Source organism: Osmia lignaria, chromosome 5, assembly GCF_051020975.1.
Source record: "Osmia lignaria lignaria isolate PbOS001 chromosome 5, iyOsmLign1, whole genome shotgun sequence".
NCBI classification, from domain to species: Eukaryota; Metazoa; Arthropoda; class Insecta; order Hymenoptera; family Megachilidae; genus Osmia; species Osmia lignaria.
Genome location: NC_135036.1, coordinates 8,419,437 through 8,440,555, shown reverse-complemented (window position 1 = coordinate 8,440,555; position 21,119 = coordinate 8,419,437). Strand labels below are relative to the sequence as shown.

Here is a 21,119-nt window from a genome sequence, read left to right as displayed (position 1 = left end):
GTGTATAAATTTGGAGGATTTTAAACGTCCGTGTGACCTCAGCCTAACATTGCGATATTCAGGGACATAAAAAGGGACTTCATGAAATGTCCATTTTGTTCTCGTATGTATCCCGCAGTTCACCAGAGTCCATAACTGCGACGCGCAGGTTGGAAGATGGTGGGGGAACGCAGCGAGCTCTCTGCTAATCGCTTTCCACTTCGTTTGGGAGTTCGCCAATCAGGGCGAAGATGCGTACTGGAGAAGCGCAAAGAACAAAAACTGGTCTTTTCGCAATTATGGACTCTGGTGAACTGCGGTATAAATAGTAGTGTATGTACATACACCAAACAAAGATAAATGGTACTAATGGTTGGTACACTGATCAAAAATACGACCTCTGCACCATCTGTTCAAAAGCGGCGAAACCTACTCGACAACTTGACCGCCGCCACCGACGAGATACTGTTCCTCGTCGGTGCCGCCGATTTTTCAAAACTTCCAACGATGTTACAAAAATGATAAAAATGTTGAATGTTATCTGTCGAGTTGCTACTTTGATGACTTATCAGTCAAACTTTCTACAGCCGAAACTTACGGACAAGTAGTTTTTATTATATTTTAATAGATGACATTAGTTGACCGGCCGCTGGAAGATGGTCGATGAGTCTGACATGAGCCTATGTTTTTTCACGTGTTTGATTTGCCGCTCAATTGAATTGTAATAAATTTTTAACATCCCTTTTATTGTAACAAATTTTGTTATTTAATGTGTATGTAACGTGATGATCTACGTTATTCTCATAAAACTTTATAAAATGTCACTGTTAAACGAATGTATAAATGATGCAACCGCTTCAATAAAATGATACGTTCATAAACATTGTTATTTTCAGTAACAAATATATCATAAATGAATACTGACAGATTGTGTAAATTATGTTTGTTGAACACATTGAAGAAAGATTTACACTGATGTTGAAGTAATTTTGTAATTGTTCATGTAATATCAATCACTTAAAATGTTTAAGCGAACAAATGGTAATAGAGAGAATAAGTATTCTCTACCTGCTAAGCGAGCAAAATATGATATAAAAAAAGAAACATTGGTAGGTGTTTCTAAAAGTAATAGAGAGTCAATAAATGAAAAATCTGTAAGATCCGATGATGTGTGGGGTGATGATTTTGCAGAAGAAGATATAGAAGAGATGGATTATGTGGCATCTCAAGCTTGTTTGGAGGTATGATTCATATTGATTAATTACATTAAAAAATCGTATGAATTATATATTATATTATTAATATTTGTTTCAGGAGCACACTGTTTTTAGTCAACCAAACAGAGAACAAAATACATCATGTGTGCAAAGATTCAATAGCATGCCATCTACTAGTAAATTTGATTGCAATTTAAATAGCAATGAAAATAAAATATTAAAATCTTCCATATGTATGACACAAAATAATACTCAAAGAAAAGATACGTTACTTTTAAAGGATACAAGCACTATTGTGTCTGGTGATTACAAAGATTTTGAAAATAAGTTAATAAATAGAAGAGTACATAATTCAACATTTAAGTTGGATAATAATGGTGTCTTAGGTAAAATTAAAATGATTCTTTATATTCTATACATATCAATTAATGTACAAGTTATAGTTTCAGGATCAGAATATGTAAAGGAATTGGAAAAACTGAAAGTTGAGAATAAAAAATTGTTAGATGACTTTATAACTAAAGAAGGAGAAGCTGTCTTTTTAAGAAATCAATTGCAGCAGACACAATTACGTGCAGAGAATGATAAATTAGAAAAAACGCGTTTCATTGAAGAGCAAGAAAATAGACATAGAACAGAGATTAATGCTATTTGTAAAGAAAAAGAACATTTAAAAACTCAACTTGAATTGCAAGTTTGTGTTCTGATTAGTACAATAATTGATTTCAAAGAAGCTTCATATATTAAATTCTAATAATTTTTCGTTTTCTTCTGTAGACATTTGAAGTCAGAAATTTAATGGAACGTTTTAAATTATTAGAGAGTGGAAATGTGAAGTTGACAGAGCCACACAGTATAAATTTAAATGTCTCTGCTAGTAAAAGTAGATTTAGTTTACCAAGCAGTCGGTAAATTTATGAAATATTCCTATAAATTATTATTAGAATCGAACATATTTTTATACTATTATTTTCAGGTCACATTCTTCCAGCATGAAATCAGTGAAAGTAAAGGAAACTTGTATTCAAACAAATGTGCATAATAAAAACTTATACTTCCTTAAGGTTTGGAGTTCCTGTAAGTCGATTATAGAAGAAAACATTAATTTGTTAATAGTGAACCTAAATAAGGGTATATTTTTCTTGCAGACTATCCTCTGTCAGAAATTCCTAAATTAATATATGATGCATCACACTCAGAGAAATCTGTAATTGATATTCAAATCATAGAAAAAACTGGACGACGAAATTTGCCTATCTTACAAGAGGAAAATACATGCCGAATATTCGGTAAAATTTACTCCTGTAACATTTTTTACATTCTATAACTCCGCTATATTTTAATATTTTTTGTTGTAGAAAATCCAGAACTAGTGAAACCTGTAACAACTATGATAGATGATAAAAAGCTTACTGTAGAATTTATTTTACCAGAAATATCTATTCTTCAACGAAAAACGACCCTGGAGCTTGAGTCAGAAAATACTATCCCTATTATAAATAAAGTAAATCCTTTTATTTTATACAAACTAAATATCTAGATTAAATAGTATAATCATTAATAGATTATTTCGTTTCAGTTAATTTCTACTGCAAGAGAATTGCTTTTGAATGTAATAACCATTCTTCAGACAATTTTTCAAGCTATGAACAACGATGATATTCGAGACATGAACGACATTTACTTTTCTGACTTGTATTCGACTTCTAACTTTAATGGAAAATCTGTGTGCGCCGCGAGTGCATGGCACGAATGCGAGCGTGGTGTTGAAACCAGACGAGTGTTTGGCGTGTTATCATATATAACTGTGGAATCGACTTATCTTAGCAAGTATATTGCAGGAAAAGCAGAATTACTCACAGAAAAAGACGAATCTTATAAAAGTTACTCGCCTCATATGGTTCGCTACAGCAGGTGGTCGGAGAAGGATCAAGACTTTGAGATGCTCAGGATGTTATTACAATTTGTTACCTTAGTTGGGTTCACGGTAATATTCATTTTTCAGTAATCATCAATGTTTCGAATACTTTAAGTTTATATTTAAATGTTTTCAGAGGCGAGCTCACCAATTTAGTGGCCTTCTGTGTGCCATTATGATGCTTATATATAATGTTCATAAAAAGGTTGAATATTGTTCGCAGGGGTACGTGAAAAATAATTTTTCAATTAATCGTTCATCCTTTATCTAGTTTCTTGTTTCAGAATGGACTATATTTACCGGATATTTAAAGAAATAGTGTTCGCTAGGCCTTTACCTTATTGTTACACACAGCTTAGCAATTTAATAATGATCTTTATTAAATCTGTGACGTACTTGCCAAAACTTTGTATCAATTCACGTATGTTGATCTACTCTTTCTTCTACCTTATTTTTATGTGTATTTATTTATAATGTACTATTACTTCTGTAGAATCAATGGCAGTGAATAATTGGAAAGGCTCTCTACATTTTATTCCAGGTACAAAAGGATGTCTGTTCTATTTTTCAAATGAGAGTTTAACTGTATTACTGTTTCTTATTGCATATTTTCGTTTCAGATGCTTGTCCATTACAGATTTTCCTAGCACAAGTGGAAGATCATCATTTCGATCTGATAGCAGCAATAGACATTACAGATACACTGATACAATTGGTACAATATGTATTACAAACGAATATTATCCCTCTGAGATCTGATACCTTAGGTTCTTGTAATTGTTGCATGAAATTATTGAGGTTTACAATTGAAACCCTGGGCAGATGTTCTGAAGCGAATTTGAGCGCTCTTGGGGATTTCAATTTAAATCATTTTCCTTTACAACAAGAAGAATCTTGCAATTTGAAAAATATCTGCAGCAAACATTCTCCGTTTCTATCAGACAGAAATAAGAAGTGCATACGCGAGATCTATCGTGATAAATTTTCGGATGAAAATGTCTGGGCAACATTGAAGAAAAAACAAGCGAAGGTGCTAAGAGACGGGATAAGATTCCTATCTCACTTGGCGATATGCGATCCCGATTTTGTTATTCGATTATCCGATATAGAGGATGCATTTCATTTATTCATAAGGAACATAAGTTCCTTCGATGATTTCGTTCTTCACGAAAACGAGCGTAAGTGTGAATGCATTCTATTGTTTCTTATTACTATTTCTTTTCGTTAAAGTACTCACACTTTACGATGACATTTTCGTCATCATTTACTTCCAGTCCGATGAGAATAATTGAATATTTTAATTACTTTTAACAGAAGAAAACACAAATCCCATACGTAGTTTTATTAACGTGTAATATCTTTCTTTTTACAGAGGAAGCTATGAGTCGAATAAAACAAACGTTCATTTTTGACAAAGCGTCACAATCTGAAATGGAGCCGGCTAAGAAAAATTGTATTACAAAACAACTGGATATATTATCAAATTTCGAAGAAATAACCGTACAACCAATAACCACGAGCTCCAAGAAAAACGAGAACCTCTACAAAGTTTTAACCGTATTCAAATCATTATATAAATAAATAGAAATCTCAATGAAATAAGATTTACTATTTCTTATATTGTCATTGTATTTCTTTGTAAATGTTAATTTATATCGTGAATCGTTATTAAATGTAATATAAATGAAGTACCTCGTGATATTTTACATTGAATCTACGACATTTTTATACAAGTTTTATATACCATTTACTAACGAGGTATAATCTGATGTATATAAATAGCGTGTAATTTAAAATTCTATTTTGTAATAAAATACATTCCATCGCAAAATTAGAGGAACTCTTTCTTTCTTAAAAATTACGTAAATTTCCAATGGTCATAACTTCCCTCCGGAAAGTTAACTGATCCTCTTTCGAAAACCGTTTATGCAGCAACATGAGCTCAAAATTTTGATAAATTTTACAATTTCACAAACGGTTTTTCATATAGTTTATTTAGAAAGTAAATGTAAATGTTGATGATGGAAGTTATAAAGGAATACTTCCTCCTAAATATATGTATAAGTTTATACTATTAATTACTTCCAAATGACGCTGACGCGTTGGTCATCTGTCAAAATATTGAGATTAATTTATTTTTACCATTATACTGCTCATCTGGAAATTTCAAGGTGGGCTCAGAATAAACTGCAATACATAGGAAATTTAATTACCCATTAAAGACCAAAATTGTCGGTCCTAAGTTTGTGAATCTATTAAAAAAGACTCTTTTATTATGACATCTTTTTGCTATCTTGTATCGTTCTAAAGCTATATAAAAGAAGGGAGAGAAAAATTAACTGAAAAGAACATCACAATGGTGTTCTATAATTATCAAAAATATTATTACTGTAAAGTACAGCGACTTACAAACATAAACGTAGGACATACAGTATGTCCTAAGCGATTCAATTAATTTCGAGTCAATAACGTACGATTCAATATACACTTTATAATAATTACACAATAAATAATATCACATTGTCAAGATTCAAGTGTAGTGTTCAATCGATTCGTACGGTAAAATCCTATATTCTAATACGGCGATGACGCCTATGACTTCAACAAAGTTGATAATCCTTCATTGCCATCAGTTGTGTTTATGTTAATAACTTACAGAGATGCACAATGTTCCCTATAATAGATTCTTCCATTTATTTTCCCGTTAAAATTCAATGCATTTCAAATGTTATGATAGATAACAACGCATCCTGTGTTTGAACATATCAACAATTCAACTTCAACTTACTTTTCCATATTTATAGTTTGCATTCAAGGAGAAAATGATAAAACTATCCGTTAGATTTTATTTAATTATCTATCTGATGATACGAGGTAATTTGGATTTATTTTAAATCAAGTTTCAGTCAAATTTGAGTGAAACTTAAGCAAAGTAATTTTAATAATTATTTCCTTCATTTTCATTTCGTTATCGTCTCGTGAAAACAGAGAGTTTTATCATTTCATCTCTCTCACAGCACCCGAGTTTCTCCTCCCTTGATAAATTCGATGCCCTCGTCAAAACACGTGGAGAACTTTCTTATTTCGAGTTTGTACGATTCAGGAAAAAGGGGATGAACGTCTATTATCGACGCGCTTTTCAAAGCACACGGGAAGAATCTCGATCATCGAAAAACCTGACAGGAATATACATTTCCAAGCGATTTATAACCCACGAGCTTCGCCTTATACTTCGCCTCCTTTTATTTATACACCCCTTCAATCCACTTACGACATTCATGCACAACGTACTGCTCGATGTTTCCAAGTTCCCCTTTGATTTATACGAAAAGAAAAAAAATCTATCGAAACGTTTTCTTTTGATTATCAAAACTTTCAGAGTAACCCATCGTGTTACTCAAATAACATCACTCACGATCAGCAACAAATCAGTTCATCAGTTTGCGAATGTAGCCTTTTGATTCTCAAAACTTTCAGACTGACCCAATACTATGCAATAAATACCAGTCGATACCAAATCAATTTATCGGCTCAAAACTTTCAGAGTGAGCCTAGAGTTACTCAGCATCAGACGAGTCCATCAATTCTCCTTTGATTCTCAAAACTTTCAGAGTGACCCTAATATTATTTAACAGAGATCACTCCAATGGTCATCGAGAGGAAAGAAACGATCCCGTTCAAACAGGCAGCTGATCATTCGGCTCGTGTACATTCCACATGGTCATCGAGAACTCTTCCCTATTCAGTTCTGGTTGTTTCAGGATATGGTTCTCCGGCACGGTGTACGTGTTCCTTCCGGCCAGCTTGAAGGATTTCAAGCCAGGAAACCACTTGAGCAACCTCCACCACTTCTTCCTCGCCTCGTCGACGTTGGAGACCTTGACGGTCGCGTACCTAGCTGTGGCTTTCGATCTTTGCCCACCGATCGACCTCACCTCTTTCGCGAGCTTCCTGATCTCCTTACCATTATCCTTTTTCCTGTCCGCGTTTCGCGGCCCCGTTTCCACCTGCTCTACCAACGAGGTCGTCTGTTTCGGGCTCTCCTCGCGGCCGGAATTTCCGGAACAATCGGTGCTCTCATGGGCAACCCCGGTACCTCCGGTGCCCGCCGTCCTCGACCCGTAAGCGCCCATCGCTCTTTGCTGGGATCGGGACAAACTCGAGTAGGAACGTTGCTCGTTGCGAACCGGCAATAAGGGTATCCTGCAACTCCTCGACAGTGTTTCCTGTGAAAACAGAATAACGTCTTGTGGCTGACAAAGTCAAACGTACATTTGTGATCGAAGGGTGAAGAGCGGAGACGCGAATTGAGTTGATGGATCAAAGTTGTTCGAGGAGGTTGGACTGGTTCTCCTGGTAATTGATTTCTACCAAGGGGATGAACCGTGACACGTGCCGAAGTTATCGCCATTTTATAAGGGTTGAAGTCTAAAATCATTGAAACAAGTTTTCGTTTATTTTTTAATGGTCAATAATGAATTATTATTATTAACCCTTTCAGAGAACTGTAAATGAAATAGTTTCTAATGGATGGAAATGAATGAGATCGTTAACACGTGGAGAAATTCAGTAACCCGGAAACAATGAAAGCCGTTTCTAACTCGACCATGTTTCCCCATTAACCCATTCCATGTTCCTCGAACGATTTTACCCGAAAGAGAAGTAGGCAGATAGGGAAGAGGGATGGGCGGAGTAATTGGATGTCAATTGAGAGGTTTCCGTAATTGAAGCAGCTGATCCTCTAATTATTCGCTACAGTCTGTTTATATGAACGAGATGAGACGTCGTTACTCACCATGAACGCAACGCGAAATTTGTTCGACATGATGTTGTATAGAATCGGATTAATCGTCGTGGACACGTAATAGAGCACCCCAGATATGTAGGTCATCAGGAGATAAAGGAACTCTATCCACTTGCTGTTGGACGTGATGTGGTCCTCAGAATTTGTCCCATAAATGGCGATCAGTCGTTGCACGTGAAATGGCGCCCAGCAGATGAAGAACGCGATCACCACCGCCACTGGAAACATAATTATAATTTTCAATTAATAAGAATCATAGCGATGGTAATTTAATTAAATTAAATACCTTCGAAATTGGTAATCAACGCGTTAATTATTACACGATATATAAAAATAAAAAATGATTTTCATAATGAATACTCTTTGAACGTATCAAGGATCTTTCGTTGGGAAATTAATATTCTGTACAAAAGCTAGGAAGTGAATTCTGGAATCTTTATAAAGCTAAAAAGGGAAAAATAAAGCAGTAAATCAACCGCTTCGATGATCGCGAGGAATAAGGACGTAAACAGGCAACGAAGAATTATTAGCCGTGTCTAAATTTAAAACGATCCGCGAGCGGAATGGAACGGTAGCGGCCGGAACACGGGGACAATCGGCCATCTAACGAGTATTTTTCAAGTATGCGTCAAAGCTACGTCAACTGGATGATATTAATGGTGGCTCGTGCAAGGAATTCAAGGAATACTTCGTTATCAACGAGTTCACTGATAAGTCATTCTGGCGCCCGGTCAGAAATAAAAACAGAAAAAGAAATAAATCTATAAAATTGCAATCGTTTAATTACTGCGCGTGTATGATCGATATTAATTTCGTCAGATGTTTAAAAATATAATCTTCCCGGTGTCTTATAATAGCCGGCTACGTGCCAGTTATTTTCGTCGTGTCAAAGATACTTGCTCATTAATCGCCTTTTTTTGATTAATTACCTATCTAATCTATCATAAATGAGACAAAAAAATAAGCAAGGAGAAAAGTGGACGGTGATGTCCCAAATGATGTTTAAATTACGTATTCAATTTTCGGTAAACATAATCGAGGGTTGACAGAAGTAAACTGTGAAGTAAAAGATGAAGAACATCGACGATTCTGTAATCATTTTCCTAAATCTTACTAAAAATATATACATAGTGTTTTATATTGCAAATATTCCAAAGAAGAAATACTTTTTTCGGAGTAACTTTTTTAGAATTACTGAAGAATCTTTAATTAATATACTTTTAATGACCAACTTCCTGATGTACTTTTTGTAATAATCTGTTGACGCCATTGACACCGACCATCATTAATCACACTTTTTAATCAATTGACGATTTATTTGCAAATGTCTACCATCTCTAATGATGTATTTAATCAAGGTTCACGCCGCTATTTATTTTTAATACATCGTTATTTATTTTAATCGAAGGGTGTTTTTAAAGCTTCTGTAAAATTGCAGACACGATCCATCAAACATAACTGTCTAAATTTTTAATGAACGAATGCTTTCGATCAACCTATATTATAGCAACAAAATTGCTTCCTCGGAAGCAATTTTCCTAGAATTTCAAAGAATCACTCTCCCACGAAGATGTTCTTTCATCGTTAGAGATAATTTCAACGAGGGTCTAAGGACACACTTGTATTTGAGTGGTATTCGTGTTCCTGGTTCGTTCAAGTTCCTACATCTTATGTAATACATTACTAACCTTTCCCCTTCTCGATCTAAGTATTTACTTTTACATTGATCCATTAAATAAAAGTGAAAATGAACATTGCGGAAGTCCAGTGATAGGACATTAAAGAAACTGAAAATCATTGTTAATTCAAAATAAAGTGAGAAGACAAGTGGGTCCTTTGAAATGTTCAACGATAACGCGGTTTCAGCGTCGTAAAACTAAGTTCGGGGAACACTTTAACATCTGAAACGTGCCTTTTTCATTTCGAAGGGGCTACCGATGGGGTGAGCTCGGTCTCAAGGGAGGTATCGCCCCTATTTTTACGTCTGAACCGTGAAACTTCTCCCTTTCCTGGCGATTTGTATCGAGCAAACGTATGGAAGTTCTGCTTGTTTCGCAATTCCAAGGGAAACCGGTCTGCTCGAACCAGCGACGATTCATCATCGATACAATATTAATGCTATGTTTCTTTTTATAAATTCAAACGTTTAATAATTCTCTTCGATGTTACTCGAAGCTAAACACCAGACATCGATTCTATTATTTCCTGTAGTTTTTGAATAAAAATCATTTAGACGTTTGCAAATTTGAAGTTCTTAATTATCGTTTGGAAACATTCTAAGGTGTTCCATGGATGTTAATATTTAAATATCGTTAGGAATCGAGCACGCGACACCGTCGAAAGTTCGATACCACGTTCTGGAGAATTCTAACCGACGAACCCAAAGAGGGGAAAAAGAAGGACGATAAAGATGACCAACAGGAACGAAAACCTTTGTTCCAATTGGACTCGAAATTGTTTCGCAGGTGCATTATTCCCGACAAGTCTGTGCCATTACGCGACGGTATTACGCGGAACGCTTTTGAAAGATATGCAAAGACTGGAATTGATATGCGGCTAGGGTCAAGTTCAGTCGAGTTATGGCATTTCTACGCAATTCGTACCATCTCGCGTTTTTTTCTTGAATAATTCATTTTCGAAACTGGTTACAGGATCCCTTTATTTTACTTTCTTTCATCTTCCTCGCCTCCTTTCGTCCCGCTGAATCGTTCCTTTTCTACGCCAAACTCGTGAATGAGAATTTCAAATTCCTCCCATCGTTTATGTATCTTTCCAACCCCGTCGAGTTATTTTATGTTTCGACTCGAAGCAACAGGATTTACAAACAGAAACTTCGATCGAAGGGATTCGCGTTTGCTCGTTTCGGGGCGAGAAAGTTTTCTCGGCTCGCAAACTTGGATGATCGAAGCAGAACGAGAAATCAAGCGAAGTCTGGACGGCAAACACTATTGGTCCCGAGGCGACGGGTTCAAAAAGATGACGGTATCTTGTTTGCGAGATGCGCCATGCGAGAGTTGCGCTTTGAATCTTTTAAAGTTCATTCTTCCGAAAGGAAGTTTCCGCTCTGCTGGAAAATATATAAATTGTGTTCGCAATGAACGCGTTTTTTCTATAATAACGAGCCGTGTTTCCTAGCATCTATTTTCAAGATATTTTTCACGCTAGACTGGTTGACTAAATGGTGTTTAAAGTTAAAAGATTGACAGCTTTAGTATTTTGATAGCTAAGTAAGTTCTTTCTTGTTAAACCAATAAAATTAGTTCTTACAACTGGCAAGGCTGTGTAAGACTGCTTCTTTTTTTTCTTTCTAATAATTGTTTAATGACAACCAGACAAATGATTCACGCGCTCAATGCAGCGCATTCTTATTAAGTAAACAGGTGGGTAAAATGAAAAAAACCGTGCGAGGGACTCCTAGAGTTATTAGATTCAAGTATATGCATATCAACTCGATTTCTCGTCTTTGGGATGGAGACAGATACTTTGAGAGAATAAAGAGAGAGAATGTAAGAAAACATGGAAACAGGAAAAGTCGTGGCCAACGAGTGTGTATAAAAACAGATGTGAAAAAACACTTTTCCAACGGATCATTGAAGAGATAAAGGAAATTAATTATTCCACGGTCTCGTGATAAAAAATGAGGATAAAAAAGGGTGATAAGCCGTTATTAGAGGTCTACCGAGATCATAGTAGCAACTTGTTGAGAAAAGTTGTAATTAGCTGTCACCTTTCTCAATTAGTTTGCATCCCCCTTATTATTGACCATTGTCACCAGGAAAACTCGAAGCATAAGTTATATCTAGAAATAAATTCCCCAGAAATCAAAAAGATTACGGTTTTCGCGATTGACACACGTCTCATTAATTAGTACTTTATCTCGTAAAAAAGTAATTATCGAAGTTAAAAATATTCATCAAGTTTTTTATTATCTGAGACGAAATTAAAGTTTCTTTTTTTTTATTGAGGTTCAGAGAATACGTGATTGAATTTTCATTAGGTCGAAAGAAAAATGGAGGAGACAAAGGATATTGGGTTTCTTTTGCACAAATCACCTTCTTCGAACAATTTTTCGCTTTCTTTGTTTACCGCTGGTCTACCTTGCATTTGATATTAAAGGCGCCGCACCTGTGCCCCTAAATGGAGTGTCTGGGTTTTCAACTGAATTTCCGGATGTTTTTCTGTAATTGCTTCGAATGGTACAGGATAAAATGCGCCGGATACTTTGTTCGAACTTATAGTCTGCTTTTCGAAATCGTTATCCAGGCTAATTAGCGAAATTATTATCCGGATTAAGATCTGAAAATATTCTTTATATTTCAAAAATATCCTTTCAAAAAATTCATCGGAAAACTAATTAATTATCCAAAAATATTCTTACAAAAAATTCATCAGAAAACTAATTAATTATGATCATTGAAATAAACATTACGCAGGATATTTACAAACATCCTACATGAGATTAATCAAATCATGTAGAAGATGATCATTTATCAGTTCCACTCGATGTTTATCATCGAACGTCAGTGATAAACTGTCGTTGCTAATGAATGCACAGTTTCGATCATCGGGCAGATGCAAGGTTTAATCACGAAGATATTGCAATGGCAGTCGATGCAACGTAATATCAGAGCCTATAACAAGGATCATCAAAATTCCCGTTGCTCGCAATTTCGGGCAAGAAACGGTTTCTGAATTTTCTCATCGACCGATCATCCTCCTTAATTAAGCATTCGATTCCTCGAAGCGAGATTCTTGCGAACGCATGAAATTCTCTGAATCATTTCAAAAGAATTTTAAGGAAGTTTATTTTTGAACTTGTTCTCAGAAAGGAATCTTAGTCGGTCATTCGTTCATTTTTATTAAATTTTGTAAACAATAGCTTCGATTCAATAGTCAAAATGATGATTATCGTGGATCGATGGGACAAGCAGTGGCGTCGTTTCCGTGTCATGAAACTCGACTAAAATACATATGTGCGAACACGTGTAATTAGCAAGTTAACGAGGCGTGTTCATGAAACACGATCGTGGTATTATGCGACAAACGGGATAATAAAACGCGACGCGTGTACTCGTTTATGTTTAATCGTCGCGACGCGTGGTCACTGCCAACCATTTTCGATGACAACTGTCACCTAATCTGACATGCAGAAAGATTATATTTCTCTGTGACTAAATATAGATGACAGGAAAATTGATTTAACGTTGCGCTGTAACGTTTGGCTTATCTGATACATTTGTTTCTTTTTCTGTCTGATTAATTACTGATTCGAATCAGCAACTATAAATAAGCAATTTATCGAACCTCCATAAATTTATCATTCACAATTATAATCGTCCAAGGTTTTCTAAAATTTGCTTAGATAACAATTTCAAGCTTTTATACAAAAACAAACATTAACATCCCGAAGATATCAATAAAATATTCGTCGATCGAGCGATTACGATTCATCGCAGTTGCAGCTGGTGAATTATAAAGTCGTACCGGAAGTCGATGGAAATAATGTAAAATTTACCTTTCGATGTTGCATGTGACGACCACGTGGCACGATTGTAAACACACAATTTTGATTTCAATTTCTCACCGATCGATTTAACGTAGAATGATAAATTTTCCGTTTCACGATCACATTAATATCGAGCTTGATTATTCACAGAGAATTGTATCCGTCAAATGCAGAACATCATTTTATCGCCCAGCATCGCGTGTTACTTTCATTTCATTGTGAATAATTTACGCAAATTTTCAGCGTATTTAACAACACGTGCAATGTAATTTTATGTACACGCTTCAGGACGGATTGCTTTATGACACGTGATGTTTTTAATAAAGCAAGTTGATCATTTCCTATTAATCTGTCCAAGTTGGTATAAAAATTGCAAGGAGAATTTCAATTAACGAATGCTTAAAAACGCGAGAATCGAGTTGACTTTTTTCAGGGTGTTACAAAAAAGCCATGGTAGGTGACATGTTCTTACGTTATGCATAATTACGTCGCGATTTTTGTTGGATCATTATACAATTCAATATGTCATACAATAATGATCGTCGACGATGATCAGCATAATTGCGATGGCAGAATAATAATTTTGTCGTTGGTGTTTTCGAGCTGGAGAAAATACTTTTTCAACCCTTTCGATGCCATACGAAATTTTGAATTTGCACCAGTGGGCCACAAATTTCATATTAAAAATTTTATAAAGACAAAGAACTGCGAAGTATATTAAAACAATCTTGCCAATAGCACAATTTTCTTGACCACCATGGCCCCCAAATGAAAAGACAAGCGCCGGTCCCATGGGACCACCGTAGCAGCGAAAGGGTTAATATTTGGAATAATAGCTGAGTCGTGTCCGTAAAGGGTAAACTGTAAAACTAATATCGGTGATTTCAATGCGGGTTGACTTTTGACGAGAAAAGAAAACAACAAACTCAGTAAACTAGAAAATCAGACAGCCGGTGATAATTTACATTTATAAATTTAATATTCTTCCACTGTCTCTGGCAAAAAATGCTTCCTATGAATAACAAACGTAATCGTGCAATTTCTTCATATTTGGTGATGTTTCACCAGGACTAACAGGATCAAATTTCAAGAATATTTATTATATTTAAAAATATAATAAACTGGTCTTCTTGAAAATTTTATCAAAATTCCTACTATGATGGCACGGTACGAAGAACATGTAAATCACTAAAGTTAATCGTCCATTAATATCAAACACATGCGCTGTGTACACAAAACACTGTGTAATAGTAGAAGAGGACGAGTAGAGACCAGGCAAGAATAGATAATCATGATTAAACGTTTGAAATGTTGTTTTTGGCAGCGAGGGAAAAAGCGTTGAACGTAGAGCAGAGAAAAGCGTGTTTCAGATGTCGGAAAGATAACTCGATCAATTGTTAATTTAATTACCGCAGGTCGAAGAACTGTTTCAATTATTCAACTGAGTTTATTATTCAGAAGCTCGTTAAGAAACTTTTCACTCGATAATTTTATACAAACATTTTAATATTTCGAATAATATACTTTCGTTCATAATTAAACCCGTGTTTGTCACTCTTAAGTCACAGCCCGTGTTAATTAAGAGTAACGTAATTAAAAAGAAACACGAGATCTCGCCCCTTTGTTCGGTGGAAAGAAATGATATAAATCTGAAGAATTCAGGAAACGAGAACTTGTCTGAACATTGAACTTAATCTACTTACGATTAATTATCTCTTTTTTTTATTAACATTGGCCTTCTTTCAATGTCTAATTCTACTGGAAAGCCACGACCCGGTTATCAAGGTTTAACATCAACTGCAACTTGTTAAAAGAAAAACAAATAGAAATATTTCTCAACTCACCCAACATCTTCAACACCCTCCTGGACGACCTCCTAGGGTGATGTCTGCAGCTCCCATCTCTACCATGACTCCTCTTCATCATGTTCGATTTCCTCAGCTTCAGCCCAATCAGCACATAAAGCACAGTGATGAGGCTCATTGGTACGACGAAAAACAGGAAGGTGGACAGTTCGAAAGAATGCTGAAGAAGTATCCTCTTCACGGTGCACATTACTAAATTAGGATCCAGTTGATGTTGGATCACTCCGAACTGAAGTGCTTGAGGTAACGCGGACGATAATGCTACCAGCCAGATAACCAGGATCAATTTCACTGCCCTCGACAATTTCGACATTGTCTGAGAAAGAAACGGATGGCAAATGGCCACGTATCTCTCGACTGTGAAGGCGGTGATGGTGAGGACCGTGGCGTTCGTCGATGTCTCCGCTGCGAGACCTCGTAGAACGCAGAAACCCTCGCCGAATATGTACGGATATTTGCACCATACCAAGAATATCTCCGCCGGAAGTCCGGAAACCAGCAGCAACAGGTCTGACACGGCTAGACTGAAGAGATAATAGTTGGTAGCCGTATGCATCGACTTGTTGCGTGCGATCACGATGCACGTGCTGATGTTTCCTATGGTGCCGGTCACGAAAATCGACGCGTAAATGATCGTCACCGGCACCACGATGTAGAGCGAGTCTCTTCGAGGGTAACTGACTGGGTACTCGATGTAATCATCGTCGGTTTCGTTATAGAATTTCGTGATATCTTGGATGTACTCCTGGATGGTCGCGTAAGTACTGTTCGATAGACTGGATATTATTGGCTCCTCCATTTTCAATTGATCACTTTGATTGGTTCTCTGCTGGTGGTTGCATAGGGCACATTATAAGCTTCGATTTGATACACTGATGAATCGTTTATCTTATCACTCTGATCGGTTGATAAATCTTTGAAGCGAGTTTAATTGGTGCATTTAGAGTACTGATTATGGGTTATTGGTTTGTATTGGAAGCTTGAGTTTCAGTTTTTTTGGGGGGGGTTCTGATACCACTTGACGAAGTTTCGTGGAGTTTGAAAAGCAAAGAAACACTTGGGTCTCTTTCCAGTTGAACTTTTCTTAATTGATCGATCGAGTTTGTTTCGTTTATTTGAGATATCTTTTCGGAACAGTTGTGGAAGATTAGAAAACTCTTTCAGGTTTTTATTAAATTCTTCTGGCGATAAAGAAACTGGATCTTCTTTTGAATCTTCAGACGATATGGGATTTTTCGAAGTAGACTGCCTGAATAATCTCAGATTCGGTCTCCAATTTTTCCAGCTAATTTTATTCAAGATTCCGAGAAACTGGTAACTAGGAACCAAACTGGATTCTAAGTTCTACTTTCTTCTCTTATCAACCCCAGATCTCCTCTCGCTCTAAGCCTCTAGATTCTCGTCTCCTCCAAGTAACTTTGCACAAAAATGATAAAAATGAAGGAGCAGAAGAATTGCAGCTGGATTGTCAATTGGATTTTCTACCAAACGACCCCCTTTTTAATCCCACACGAATTTTCAATTTCTCAGAAAATTTAATCTTCTCTTTTATTTTTACACAAGGCTCAATTTTTAAATTAAAAAAAGAAGATCTGCTATTCAGGAGCAGAACCAGATTCTCAGTTATTCTTTCTTTTTTTTTTTTATAACTGAGCTCTGTTATGTTCTATCAACCCTGAAGTGTTCTGATCTTCTCTGACAAATTCGACCTTTTTCCCAATGGAAATGGAAAAATAATCGAAGAGACGGCCGAGCTGGGGATATGTCACAAAGCTCGCGAGGAACTTGGGAATCGACGAACCGACACGGACGCCGCGCGAGTCACGACTGCGGATGCCCTCGTCGCGACGTCCGACGCCGGCCACCGGCGCTTCTGCGCACCTTCAATCACCGGAATCGTCCTCGTGGCTTCCCTCGTTCCTTATTTTTCGCCTCCTGGCCCGGTTTCACGGTCATTTCGTTCGATTATTAGCCCTCCCCTAAAAAACGAACCGCTATTTTTCTTTTCGACCGACCGGGTATCACCCGCTGCGCGCTCTTTTTTAACCCATTTGCACCCGGAACGCACGTGCCCGTCCGACTTTTCCTGCTCGTTATCACACGGAACACGCGAACACACTTTTGAACCGTGAACGAAAAATAGAACACAGACAAAATTAGCAGAGGAGATAATTAAAATTGATTCAAATTCTTCATCATTTGAAATTCTTCATTTATTCGATCCACAGAGGGAGATCAAATATGAATTCTTTATGAATCTCTGTTGTTTCTATTCATCTTCTTTTCTTCTTCCTTTTTTATGGAAGGTCAACATGTTTTGCTGTAAACGCTTGCATACGTCGCAAGAAATTCAATTAACCATTGTAATGTGATCATCCGATTAGAAATTCAAAATAGAAGAATAGGAAGAAAGATTGACCATTTCTTATCATTTTCTGTCCACTGTGTTTCCACTGTAAACATCGACTGACGTCTCACGTTCGACTCCCCGTACGAGTCAACTAATCCAACGGATCAAGCGTTGCTTATATGACGCCTCTATTTTCAGAATAATCCCCTTGGGAGTGCAATGATTCGCGAAATCGTGAAATAGAACCACAAAACGGAACGTTCCAATTAGATATCCCGAGCCAAAATTATAGCTCTCGTGTTTCCTGTTTTGCTATTGGAGCCTCGTAATTGCTTAACAGTGGAACAATTCAGCCTTGAACATACATTAGGTTTCAAATTGAAGATTAATTAAAGAAATAGGTCAATCAGGGTCACTGGTGTTGGGTACCACGAATTAATAATAAATTACCATAGAAAAATTTTAAATATCATTAATATTTTATCAATCACGTAATCGAGCGAGAATATTAAATTGGAAAATCAGAGTACTATTAATTATTAATTATCGCACAGGAGCGTTTGCACCGCGATAATCAATGTGTTAACGCGTTCACCGCCACAGTAGAAATAACCGTGTTTAGTACGACAGAGAATAATATAGCTACGAATGGTAAATTGAAATAGCTCAAGCACCGAGGTACGTCGATGCAATTACTAAATTAGATTTAATCATAATGTTCGTTATTTAATTATCCAACGTTCGATTCGTGGACGAAAATATTTCCATCGGTCCATTTGTCCAATGACCGATAATTTCAATAATTTAAAACGCGAAATTCGTCATTCTGACGGGTCTCCTTGTTCCAGTTGCTTAAGCATCGCGAATAATAGAAGGTTTCATTCATCAAATATGTTGTTTACTACCGAAACGTCGTCAAACATCACAATATACATGAAAAGAAATTTTCATATCAAAGGCTGCGCTTGAAACGTTTAGCCAGTTGTTATGATGCAATGAATTTGAAGAATCCGAAGAAACAAATCGCTAAAGAATTACGAAAGGAACTGAATGAATCTCGTTTGAAATTTTAATGAGAATACCGATCAACTTTGAACGTCTTTCTTCGTATCAATGATAGGCTCGTTTGTTAGTCGAAAAATACAGTCGTACGTTATATGAAATTTCTGGATAATTTAGTGAATTATATTCCATTGAATACATTTTTTACCGAACTTAATTGTGCGGAATTTTCTATGTTTGCTTTCAGCTTCTTGACTCACGTGGGCCATTGATGATCGTGGGACACGGAGGATCTTCTTTGACCAGGGTCCTGATTTAAATTTTTCCCGGGAGATTAATGACACGACGGGCCCAAATTTAAAATAATTAGATCCTAAATTCCTACCAGGAATTATCCTAAATCCTCAAAGTCCGCCCCCGTCCCTGAGCCACACCTTGACACTAATCGAGTCGATTACCTTAGAGATGGAAAGTGAAATTTTGACAGGAATTAAGTATTAATGACGATTAACGTATATTTGTCGAAGTCAAATAATTGCGTAAAAATGGTGTACGTGTTACCTTCAAATAATCACGTGATCGTCTCACGATTAACGACGATAACGCGTGATGTAAACGATTCAGAAGGTTTGAAGTGAATCTCTAGGTCAGCTGGTATCGTTTGTACGCGATTAAGAAAAATTCCGAAGATTGGTGGAATCACGACTTCCTTGGTTCGATCAATAAACCAAGATCAATGAATGAATGGGTCTTGTCTGTTTATAATTCAGGATTTTTCTTTCCTTAATACATGCACGTACGAATTTAATTTACATTCAATTACTAATGTGTTGCTTATAAATTAAACATAGATAATCGTAATCGTCAAGTGCGGTGAAGATAACTAGAGGAGTCTGTGAATTTTATTCGCTTGATATTATATTTCAAGACGAATTATTGTATGGTAATGTGGAATTTCCGTAGATAACTTTATGAATGGGCCGACTGAGTTAAACTCTCATATTGCATCCTATAAATAATGATCTCAGATTCTATTTGAAATAGAAGAATGATTGATAAAATTTTCAGAAGTGTAGAAATTCCAGATTCACTAAAACAGTCGTGATTAATAAAATTCCTTTTACCCTATCTTCCATTTTCATTCCTACGACAATTTTTATCAAATCTTTCACTGTCACGCGATCAAACACTTAATATCTCTAAACCGCTCCATCTTCATCGCTGAAACGAACCTAGCTTATCCTTACTAAAACAGAACACCTTACCACACAGACCCATTTACAGAGCCATTCTCAACATCCTGTACCTTTTAAATTTCGTTTTTCCGCCGGTTTGAAACTTCCCAGCTTTTTCCCTCCGAGTTGTTACGTCGCCCACTTCCAATTGCCTAACGTTCGCGCAAGGTTCACGAGAAATCTTGAGATTTCCTTCGTCGAGTTCACGGATCCTTCGACTACAATCCTCCCGACCTTGGACTCGAAAACGACACCCTCCAAGACATTCGCGAACGATGCAACCCCTTCTCGTCGCTTCGTTTCACGTCAGAAATAAACCTCCCCCTATTCTCCGTCTTTATCTTTCGTTCTGGAAAGGAACAAGTATTTCTTGAAGAGGAGCTCCTGTTTAGAAGTGTCGAATTCGGTTCGTGCCGTTTAACCCGTCGATGACGTAGTCGATTTTTACGAGGCTTCCAGCTTTCAAAAGCTTACTTCTTTCAAGTTCTTTTCTACCCTAACATCCGACCGAGCTTTGGGGTCGTTTCTCGATACGAAATTGTGCTCGCTATTTTACCCTGGCTTCTTCGGTCGGTTGGTTCATTTCTAATTATCTCTGACGATGCTCGAACAAGGTCTTACCGTTTTAAGGTTCTCCTTTATTTGTTAAGGTATGCGACGGATGGCTCGATTAAAGTGTCACGAGCTGTTTTCTCCGAAACTACATCAGATATCGATGTTTCTGTTTTGTAAGTTGAAAAACAGAATTTGTTTACAGATGACGCACGCACTCTTATTTTTCTGTATATCTACATAGGGGTGATATTCTTGATAAAGTATTCAAAGAGATCAGTTAGAAGTACGTTTGTAAACAAAATTGCAAAAACACAGCTTGATTTTTTTTAATCGAAAACATTTTTTTAACGTTGAATTTATACTTGCAAACTCGAAGTAGTAATCCTTTTTTCAATTTAATTCTTCATTCTGTAATTTCTCTTTTAAATTCCTTTCCACCCTCTTAACGTGTGAAGGCAGTCTTTATATTAATAATTTTGTAATTCCACGATCCAAGGCTTGGAGGGTGTAGCAAACTAGAAATTTCTTTCAAGGAACGAAACTTTCTAATTTTCTGTCCAGCTTCGTCGTTCTGGGACTTCTAAAAAACCGAGTTTTCAAACTTGTACAACCTTCGTCCAACTAATATTACGATATTTTAGATTCTAACTACGTTTCAAAGTATACAGTAGACTTCGTTTTTTTTTTT

General features: G+C 36.4%; 2 protein-coding genes across 4 annotated transcripts; one reads left to right on the top strand and one right to left on the bottom strand.

The window, feature by feature from the left end:
• The first annotated feature begins 405 nt into the window (after positions 1-405).
• On the top strand, positions 406-4,695 carry mus304 (mutagen-sensitive 304). Of its 3 annotated transcripts, XM_034325258.2 has the most exons (14): positions 408-700; positions 876-1,220; positions 1,294-1,582; positions 1,640-1,890; positions 1,974-2,104; positions 2,173-2,273; positions 2,345-2,485; positions 2,555-2,700; positions 2,776-3,183; positions 3,251-3,339; positions 3,399-3,535; positions 3,608-3,655; positions 3,735-4,292; positions 4,487-4,695. In XM_034325258.2, the coding sequence occupies exons 2-14, from the start codon at positions 1,002-1,004 to the stop codon at positions 4,693-4,695; spliced, it is 2,727 nt and encodes a 908-aa protein (XP_034181149.1). In that variant the 5' UTR covers positions 408-700; positions 876-1,001. The 3 variants fall into 3 exon arrangements, with proteins under 3 accessions (XP_034181150.1, XP_034181149.1, XP_034181148.1); XM_034325259.2 differs by having other exon boundaries at positions 406-1,220; positions 1,646-1,890; XM_034325257.2 differs by having other exon boundaries at positions 408-1,220.
• Positions 4,696-5,454: 759 nt separating this feature from the next.
• Positions 5,455-21,019, bottom strand: LOC117604794 (pyrokinin-1 receptor). Its single transcript, XM_034325266.2, has 3 exons — positions 15,269-21,019; positions 7,910-8,136; positions 5,455-7,340 (listed from the first exon to the last, which is right to left on the bottom strand). Exons 1-3 carry the CDS (start codon positions 16,086-16,088, stop codon positions 6,792-6,794), a joined length of 1,596 nt encoding a protein of 531 aa, XP_034181157.1. The 5' UTR covers positions 16,089-21,019; the 3' UTR covers positions 5,455-6,791.
• Positions 21,020-21,119: the final 100 nt, after the last annotated feature.